Genomic DNA, 10,339 nt, shown 5'->3' with positions numbered 1-10,339 from the left:
TCCAATTAGCCAGGATCATCTCCAGCTCATGCTTTAGCTCGTTCAAGGTGTAATTCTCATCCTTACTCCCTTCTCCACGACAAGCGTTTGCTTTTGAGGCTGTTATTCTCTATCCCTTTGTCTTTCTTCCTCCTTGACCTCTCATCTTTTCCCTTTTCTGCCACAAGCCTTTGGATTTCCTCCTCATTCTTCCTATCTATCCTCACTAGCTCCTTCTGCCACAACAACCCCAAATGAATGGAAAAGATAAGCACAATACAATCTTATTCAGTGCTTATAGTTTCCATTCATTTCAGGGTGACATTTCTCATAACCTTAAATTCACATTGATTACAGACTGCAATTTAAATCACTCCTTAGTTTAATGCATTACTATTTCATTGTGGATGAAAAAAAGTACAAGATCACCTGAATACAACAATGACATCCTTCACGGAACAATGGATTCTCCAGACCAATACAAATGTACATGATCAGAAGATGCCTTGACAGGAACAAACTAAATTATGAGTGGAATGGTACACCATAAAACCCATTGATTACCTACTAAAATCCATACTATAAGTTACAAAAACTTCTCACATTTGAGGCAAATCGTTAGACTAGCTCTAGATCCGTAATATCAATACAAAATTATAATTTTTTAAAGGTGTTGGCAATATGGAAACAAATAGATTCCCACTCTGGGGGGGCAGTTGTAATTCACAATCATGTACACATCTGTATAAAGGGTTTTATACACAGTACATTTTGTTGTTTTTCTAAAAGCACTTTAAAATAACCACAGTGGGACCAATCAGGAACAATCTAATGATCCAAGTGCTTTTGTGTATGGTATGTCACATATTCCAAACCCCCATCTTGAACATAGAAAAACCCACCCACATCAAGGCCTGTTTTACTCAAAATTATATTTTCAAAACCCTAAACCATTATACATTTTTCATGATGATATTCCCTTTCCCGGGATTATCTCTTTTCTTTTTTCTGTTGCCTCTTCTCCCTCAGTGTGTGTCTTCTGGTGTGCCTTTAGGTTGCTCTCCCGACTAAAGCTCTTGCCGCAGGTGGGGCAGTTGTGTCGGCCAGAGCTGTGAGCCCTGGCTATGTGGGCTTTGAGCTGCTCCAGCCGGGCATAGATCTCTTCACACTCAGAGCAGGGGTGAGCCTTGCGAGGTTGAGGCGGCCACCCGTGCTTCTCCTTCTTGTGGGCCCGGAGAAGGGCAACAGAGGAGAAGGTGAGGTCACACTCAGCTTCAGGACAGGGAATTTGGAGCTCCTCCTTAGGGGGTCGCCCCGGTCCTTTCCCTATTTTTGCCACAGACTCCTCTCCCCCCTCCTCAGCTTCACCACTCTTCTCTCCGTCTGCTGCCTCAGACACTTTCTTGGGAGGTCGGCCACGTTTTTTGGCCGGGACCTTTGCATCGCAATGCTGATCACCCGCAAAGTTCTCCTGATGCAGCACAAGATCCACCTCCGCCTCAAACCCGCGGCCACACTTGCCACAACGGTGAGTCTTGGTGTCATAATCCTCCTCTTCCAGTGGCTGTGGGTGCTGGGTGAGGCAGTGGGTGCGTAACTGTTTTGGGCGCCGGAATACCATACCACATTCCTTGCACACACACTGCCGCTCCTTGCACAGCTGTCGCCGGTGGACTGTCAACTATGAGAGACAGAAGCAAAATTATAAGAGGCTTAGGGCATCTTGAGGAAACAAACATGGGGACCAAGGCACCAATGGACAACAGAAGGCAGATGCACTACACAGCACCTGCCTAGCCCCCGGTTCTTTATCTTTATTGGGATTCCCATTAGCTGATGCCATGACCACAGCTAATATTAATGGGGTCTTAATATCTCATGGACAGACTATGTTAACATAACTGGTACCGTAGATCTGTCTGCATTCTATGGGATGCGTAAGATAATAAGAAGCATTAATACATTCTGGGTCTTGTGTTTTCGTCACTGGTAATTTGGACGCATCAGGATTGGGCAAAGGCAGTGCTTAACTCTGACACTCATGGGAATTGGCCTATATGGACAGGGCTAAATTGAAATGTTTCTTAGAGAAGAAATAAAAAGTTATGGGGAAATTATTCAACCAAAGCTGATAACAGTTCAAGACTGAATCCAAACATTACACTTGATTTTATGTGCAGTTTACATTTACTGTACTTTTCACTGCATTTGTTAATAACAAAATCTGAAAACACTCTGGATATATTCAGTAGCATAAGAATATTCCTGAAAAACGTGGGGTAGGTGCAATATATGTTTTTGTTTTTTTTACAATGGTTTGACTGAGAGTAATAACTGCAGTCTACAAGTGGCCACGTGCACAGTTCCTAAGTCATTTCAAGCAGTTTGAAGAGACTCAAATCCTATTTTTTTGCATATCCGATTCAAATCTGTTATTTTTCCTGCAGTGTGAACAGCCAAAGGCCACATTGAAGTCAGATACAAATCCGATACCTGGCCATGCGACTTGTGACTGAACGGTCAAATCTGATTTTTTTGCCTTCAGGTGGTTTTTCAAACTGTTATTTGCCCTCTCTGTTGCGTTTGACAAGAACATGGAGGTTGTAGCTAACTAGCTTGTTAATTGTTTACAAACAAAATGAGTGAATGTGCTAGAAAGCTAAACAGCTACCTAGCTATAGCTGACTGCTGTGACTAGCCAAAAATTACTCCTTTTGAAAGTTGGATCTTATAATTTAAGACTTTAAAAAGTGTTCTTACACTATGATTTTGAACATTCAAAGCAACCGGGAAAAGTTCCATGGCAGGCATTGTTGCTACATAACTTCTGAGTGATAGGAAGCACGAGCACCACCACCAATCAGTCTACACCACTGTACATACAGTGCCTTGCGAAAGTATTCGGCCCCCTTGAACTCTGCAACCTTTTGCCACATTTCAGGCTTCAAACATAAAGATATAAAACTGTATTTTTTTGTGAAGAATCAACAACAAGTGGGACACAATCATGAAGTGGAACGACATTTATTGAATATTTCAAACTTTTTTAACAAATCAAAAACTGAAAAATTGGGTAGGCAAAATTATTCAGCCACCTTAAGTTAATACTTTGTAGCGCCACCTTTTGCTGCGATTACAGCTGTAAGTCACTTGGGGTATGTCTATCAGTTTTGCACATCGAGAGACTGAATTTTTTTCCCATTCCTCCTTGCAAAACAGCTCGAGCTCAGTGAGGTTGGATGGAGAGCATTTGTGAACAGCAGTTTTCAGTTCTTTCCACAGATTCTCGATTGGATTCAGGTCTGGACTTTGACTTGGCCATTCTAACACCTGGATATGTTTATTTTTGAACCATTCCATTGTAGATTTTGCTTTATGTTTTGGATCATTGTCTTGTTGGAAGACAAATCTCCGTCCCAGTCTCAGGTCTTTTGCAGACTCCATCAGGTTTTCTTCCAGAATGGTCCTGTATTTGGCTCCATCCATCTTCCCATCAATTTTAACCATCTTCCCTGTCCCTGCTGAAGAAAAGCAGGCCCAAACCATGATGCTGCCACCACCATGTTTGACAGTGGGGATGGTGTGTTCAGGGTGATGTTCTGTGTTGCTTTTACGCCAAACATAACGTTTTGCATTGTTGCCAAAAAGTTCAATTTTGGTTTCATCTGACCAGAGCACCTTCTTCCACATGTTTGGTGTCTCCCCCAGGTGGCTTGTGGCAAACTTTAAACAACACTTTTTATGGATATCTTTAAGAAATGGCTTTCTTCTTGCCACTCTTCCATAAAGGCCAGATTTGTGCAATATACGACTGATTGTTGTCCTATGGACAGAGTCTCCCACCTCAGCTGTAGATCTCTGCAGTTCATTCAGAGTGATCATGGGCCTCTTGGCTGCATCTCTGATCAGTCTTCTCCTTGTATGAGCTGAAAGTTTAGAGGGACGGCCAGGTCTTGGTAGATTTGCAGTGGTCTGATACTCCTTCCATTTCAATATTATCGCTTGCACAGTGCTCCTTGGGATGTTTAAAGCTTGGGAAATCTTTTTGTATCCAAATCCGGCTTTAAACTTCTTCACAACAGTATCTCGGACCTGCCTGGTGTGTTCCTTGTTCTTCATGATGCTCTCTGCTCTTTTAACAGACCTCTGAGACTATCACAGTGCAGGTGCATCTATACGGAGACTTGATTACACACAGGTGGATTGTATTTATCATCATTAGCCATTTAGGTCAACATTGGATCATTCAGAGATCCTCACTGAACTTCTGGAGAGAGTTTGCTGCACTGAAAGTAAAGGGGCTGAATAATTTTGCACGCCCAATTTTTCAGTTTTTGATTTGTTAAAAAAGTTTGAAATATCCAATAAATGTCGTTCCACTTCATGATTGTGTCCCACTTGTTGTTGATTCTTCACAAAAAAATACAGTTTTATATTTTTATGTTTGAAGCCTGAAATGTGGCAAAAGGTCGCAAAGTTCAAGGGGGCCGAATACTTTCGCAAGGCACTGTACATACACCGGTTGTTACTATGACAAACATAGCCATGACAGCAAATGACTGATGCCTGAACACATATGTCTGATTTGGTCACTTGTAACTTGCTGTTTGGACAGTCAGTATTCCAAAACGGAATTTGAAAAACAAAACTTATTGGAGCAGTGTGTGTGAACAAGGCTAAAGAAGAGTCTTCAAATATAAGGTGCTTTTTTGAGCTGAGTAACTAGTCAGTATTCCAAAACGTAATTCAATAAAATGGCCCATTTTAAATCATTGGAAAGCTTGTTTTATTTCCAACATGTATTTTTTATGTAACCTTTATTTAACTAGGCAAGTCAGTTAAGAACAAATACTTATTTACAATGACGGCCTAACGGGGAACAGTGGGTTAACTGCCTTATTCAGGGGCACAAGGACAGATTTTTACCTTGTCAGCTCGGGGATTCGATCCAGCAACATTTCGGTTACTGGCCCAACGCTCTAACCACTAGGCTACCTGCCCCCGAAGTTATAAAATATGTGTCTGGCAATTCAGCGAAACAGATCAGAATTTTGGTACGCATAGAAAGGAGTCATGAGTGCCTTCAGATGCGTGTTCTGCAGTGAATTTTATTCACAATAGACAAACATAGGCTCATTCTGTTCAGAACAACTCAGGTTGAAACCATGTCATCTTGTAACTGTACATAAAACAGTGATTATAAACATTGACACTGTATATGACATGAGTATTGTGATATGGAAATGTGATATGCACATTTGAACTCAAAGGTGTTTGGCAGCTGCTTGTATGACATCAAAGTGGTATTTATTTTAATCTTCAAGGTCTCATCTTTCAAAATACATTGAGTCTTCTTCATATTTACAGAATTCCCTCAAACAACAACAACAGAAATCTGCAAAAGTTACCCAATTAGCAGGAAGGACGGGGGCAACTTCTTGCCGCGTGCGGTGCTGATGTTCAGAACGGCTGACAGTCTAAAGCCATACAGCACTGTGAATGAAGCGCAGAGCCTGAGCTCTGATGTCATTTATAGCTTATCAGTGCCCAAATCTGCCATTTTCAACCCGAGTACGGGTAAAAAGGGTTAAACGACTTTACTTCAACGGATGATAAACACAGGTGAAAATATCAGAAGGGAGGGCTTTGGCTAAGAGTGTCCTTTTGTGAGGGTGGAGATGTCGCAAACTGGAAATCTCAACTTCTTACACGTTTACCCCCAAAACCTAATCGAGCATCTGACCAAATTTGGAACGATTTTAGTTCTGGGTTAACCGAGATTACTGGGGTCCTTTCACACCACTAAAAGTCATTAGACAAAAGACCTTACAACTTTCATTGAAAGACCGCTGTCTCACCTCAGAGAAGGTCCGGAAGCTTCCCTGGCAGTGGGAGCAGCGGAAGGGCTTGTCTTCCAGGCTGTGTGAGGTCTGGTGCCGTGTCAGCTCCTCAGAGGAGGAGTAGGTACGATCGCACACATAACAGGTGAACAGCGTATCGGTCTGCCAAATAACACAAAACAGATAACAAATAATTAAGTGTTAGAAGTAATGTACATCATTATATATTCTGTGCATACAGGGCTACAGCATCCTGCTGCTAAGCTGTGCGCTTTGCAGCTCCGGGGTGAAGTTTCCCATAGGTACAATCAGCCCCCCTGCCCTCCCCAACTGTTATTTGATCCTGCTGGTCATCTATGAACCATGTTCCACCATCTTGGCCATGTTCTGTTAATCTCCACCCGGCACAGCCAGAAGAGGACTGGCCACCCCTCATAGCCTGGTTCCTCTCTAGGTTTCTTCCTAGGTTCTGGCCTTTCTAGCTTATCCTAGCCACTGTGTTTCTACACCTGCATTGCTTGCTGTTTGGAGTTTTAGGCTGGGTTTCTGTACAGCACTTTGTGACAAAAGCTGTAAGAAGGGCTTTATAAATACATTTGATTGAATTCTAAACTTAAGCATTTACTAAAGAAAATCTTAAAAATTACCCAAGATCAGCATCTAAGGGCAATTTCACCCTACTCCTGCAATGCATCTTGCATTTCTTTTATCCATTCCGTACCTGTTGGAGCGACTGCTTGTATTCCTCACGATGGCTCTTCCTCATGTGCCTCTCCTTGGCCTTGGCATTACAAAACGTAATGAAGCATTGAAAACACTGTAGGCTGTCATGCTGATCTGCAATAAAAGGAGAGGAGATACTGCACTTGAAATTCAAACACATAAACAACTATCTGAAATCACTATCAAACGCTCCCTAAAACACTTCTGTGAGCAGGCCTTTAAATCGACCTGGCCCGGGTATCCTGGAAGAATATTGACCTTATCCTGTCAGTAGAGGAAGCCTGGTTGTTCTTTAAAAGTAATTTCCTCACCATCTTAAATAAGCCTGCCCCTTTCAAAAATGTAGAACTAAGAACAGATATAGACCTTGGTTCACTCCAAACCTGACTGCCCTTGACCAGCACAAAAACATCCTGTGGCGGACTGCTCTAGCATTGAATAGTCCCCACGATATGCAACTTTTCATGTCAAGAACTAATACACACAGTCAGTTAGGAAAGCAAAGGCTAGCTTTTTAAAACAGAAATGTGCATCCTGTAGCTCTAACTCCAAGAGTTCTGGGACACTGTAAAGTCCATGGAGAACAAGAGCACCTCCTCCCAGCTGCCCACTGCACTGAGGCTAGAAAACACTGTCACCACCGATAAATCCACAATAATCGAGAATTTCAAGAAGCATTTCTCTACGGCTGGCCTTGCTTTCCTCCTGGATACCCCAACCCCGGCCAACAGCACCCCCCGCAGCGACTTGCCCAAGCTTCCCCAGCTTCTCCTTCACCCAAATCCAGATAGCAGATGTTCTGAAAGAGCTGCAAAACTTGGACTCGTACAAATCATCTTGTCTAGACAATCTGGACCCTCGCTTTCTAAAATGATCCGCCGCCATTGTTACAACCCCTATTACTAGCCTGTTCAACCTCTCTTTCGTATTGTCCGAGATTCCTAAAGATTGGAAAGCTGCCGTGGTCATCCCCATCTTCAAAAGGGGTGACACTCTAGACCCAAACTGTTACAGACCTATATCCATCCTGCCCTGCCTTTCTAAAGTCTTCGAAAGCCAAGTTAACAAACAGATCACTGACCATTTCGAATCCCACCGTACCTTCTCCGCTGTGCAATCCGGTTTCAGAGCTGGTCACGGGTGCACCTCAGCGACGCTCAAGATACTAAACGATATCACAACCGCCATTGATAAAAGACAGTACTGTGCAGCCATCTTCTTCGATCTGGCCAAGGCTTTCGACAATCACTGCATCAGCAGACTCAACAGCCTTGGTTTCTCAAATGACTGCCTCGCCTGGTTCACCAACTACTTCTCAGATAGAGCTCAGTGTGTCAAATCGGAGGGCCTGTTGTCCGGACCTCCGACAGTCTATCGGGGTACCACAAGGTTAAATTCTCGGGCCGACTCTCTTCTCTGTATACATCAATGAATAAAACTAAAGGCATGCTCTTCAACCGATTGCTGCCTGCACCCGACCGCCCGATTAGAATCACTACTCTGGACAGTTCTGACTTAGGTATTTGTAGTTGTCCACATATTCTAGGTGTCTGGCTAGACTGTAAACTCTTCTTCCAGACTCATATTAAGCATATCCAATCCAAAAATTAATCTACAATCGGCTTCCTATTTCACAAAGCCTCCTTCACTCATGCTGCCAAACATACCCTCGTAAAACTGACTATCCTACCAATCCTCGACTTCGTCGTTGTCATTTACAAAATAGCCTCCAACACTCTACTCAGCAAACTGAATGCAGTCTATCACAGTGCCATCTGTTTTGTCACCAAAGCCCCATATACTAGCCACCACTGTGACCTGTATGCTCTCGCCGGCTGGCCCTAGCTACATATTTGTCGCCAGACCCACTGGCTCCTCCTCATCTCAGCTCACTGGTCACCATAACAACACCCACCTGTAGCACGCGCTCCAGCAGGTATATTTCACTGTCACCCCCAAAACCAATTCCTCCTTTGACCGCCTTTCCTTACCGTTCTCTGCTGCCAATGCCTGGAACAATTTGCAAAAATCGCTTAAGGTGGAGACATCTCCCTCACTAACTTTAAGCATCAGCTATCCAAGCAGCTTACCGATTGCTGCAGCTGTACACAGCCCATCTGTAAATAGCCCATCCAACTACCTACCTCATCCCCATATTGTATTTATTTACTTTTTTTGCACACCAGCATTTCTACTTGGACATCATCATCTGCACATCTATCACTCCAGTGTTAATTTGCTAAATTGTAATTACTTCGCTACTATTGGCCTATTTATTGCCTGACCTCCTTACTCCATTTGCACACACTGTATATAGATTTTTATATTGTGTTATTGACGGTACTTTTGTTTATCCCATGTGTTTTCCCACCAAGTCTCTCTGTGTTGTTTTTTGTCGCACTGCTTTGCTTTATCTTGGCCAGGTCGCAGTTGCAAATGAGAACTTGTTCTCAACTGGCCTACCTGGTTAAATAAAGGGGGGGGGGGGAATATATATAAAAGATATACACAAATGTGTGCTTACAGGGTTGGATAGCAGGAACAGTCTGTGGCTTGATGGTGGACGCTGTGGCACTGGTCATCACCTCTTCCCCCAAAACGACCTGCTCTATGTCCAACATAACATTACCCAACTCCATCGACGTCTGAATCCACCCAGCAATGCAAACACAAGTTTACATCATCGGGCTGTAACACAAATACAGGCATCATCGGATGTGGGAATGAATTCCTATTTGCAGCATTGTCTTATTTTTCTCACGTTAATTGGCAACTAATAGCAAGCCACTGTGAACCTGTGTGTATGTTTCGATAACTAACGTTAATTAGGTAACGTAGCGAGCAACAACCAACAAAATGCGCCGTGGATCAAATGATTGAGGAACTTGATGAATGATTATTTAGCATGCTAACTAGCTAGGAAGGAAGGCTAGCGGGCTTAGCCTTTGCCACTAGATATGTTTTACAGAACAGAAAAAGGTATTGATAACCACACAGAAAAACAACAAATATAAGAAAGCAAATAACGTTATATATTTAGCCAGGCAATGCAGACAACAGGGAGGGGGGATTTCAAACTGGAACTAAAGCAGACATTTTCCGCAAAAAATGATAAAATAGCATTAGCTATATTGTTGCACTAGATTTTCATGCAGATTTATTTGTATAATTTGGAATTGCACACTCAAATCCAAGGCAAAATCAATGTAAACATTTATACGTAGCTGGCAAGTTAGCTTCAACCGTTCCTTACCCAGTGTCCAATGAAATGAAGTCTTTGTGTGAACTCTTGACCCACATCACGTGACACTGGATTATAAAAACACACTTAATATCCAAATTGCCTCGATTTGTCTATGCATATTCATGACACGAGGCTCGTAAGCATAGCGTCTCTATTGAATACAGGCAGTCGAAGTCAACGAATATTCAAAACAAGATTAAAATAATGAGATGGATCGTGGTCGCCAGGTGGTACACACAGGATTTGTTCATTCTGCAGAACAGCAATGTTGGCATATATGCCTACAGGAGGGAGCTGTTGAGGATAGATGGTTTATCGGTGACTGTTGCCTACTCATTTGTCTTAAAGCAACTACCTCATGTCCTCTCTTTGAGGCGTTGTTTTTATTGCTTGAGCCAAATACATGCTTTTGGTTGTACTCAATCTCTGACACTGGCACTTCTATTTCAGTCTTTTTTTCCTCTTAGCAGTTTTGAGTTGCGACCTTAAATTCCCCACGCGCTTTAAAGGAATGATTTTGACCATATATGGTTCATTAGGGGAATTTCGAAAC

The 10,339-nt window shown here is 42.7% G+C and overlaps 1 protein-coding gene across 1 annotated transcript; it reads right to left on the bottom strand.

Moving 5' to 3' along the window:
* Nucleotides 1-343: 343 nt before the first annotated feature.
* LOC135550131 (zinc finger protein 782-like) lies at nucleotides 344-9,822 on the bottom strand. The gene is made up of 5 exons (XM_064980646.1): nucleotides 9,796-9,822; nucleotides 9,067-9,230; nucleotides 6,541-6,656; nucleotides 5,838-5,981; nucleotides 344-1,660 (listed from the first exon to the last, which is right to left on the bottom strand). The coding sequence occupies exons 2-5, from the start codon at nucleotides 9,179-9,181 to the stop codon at nucleotides 944-946; spliced, it is 1,092 nt and encodes a 363-aa protein (XP_064836718.1). The 5' UTR covers nucleotides 9,182-9,230; nucleotides 9,796-9,822; the 3' UTR covers nucleotides 344-943.
* Between the last annotated feature and the right edge of the window lie 517 nt (nucleotides 9,823-10,339).

This window comes from Oncorhynchus masou, chromosome 12 (assembly GCF_036934945.1).
Source record: "Oncorhynchus masou masou isolate Uvic2021 chromosome 12, UVic_Omas_1.1, whole genome shotgun sequence".
NCBI classification, from domain to species: Eukaryota; Metazoa; Chordata; class Actinopteri; order Salmoniformes; family Salmonidae; genus Oncorhynchus; species Oncorhynchus masou.
This window is presented reverse-complemented; position numbering and strand designations above follow the sequence as displayed.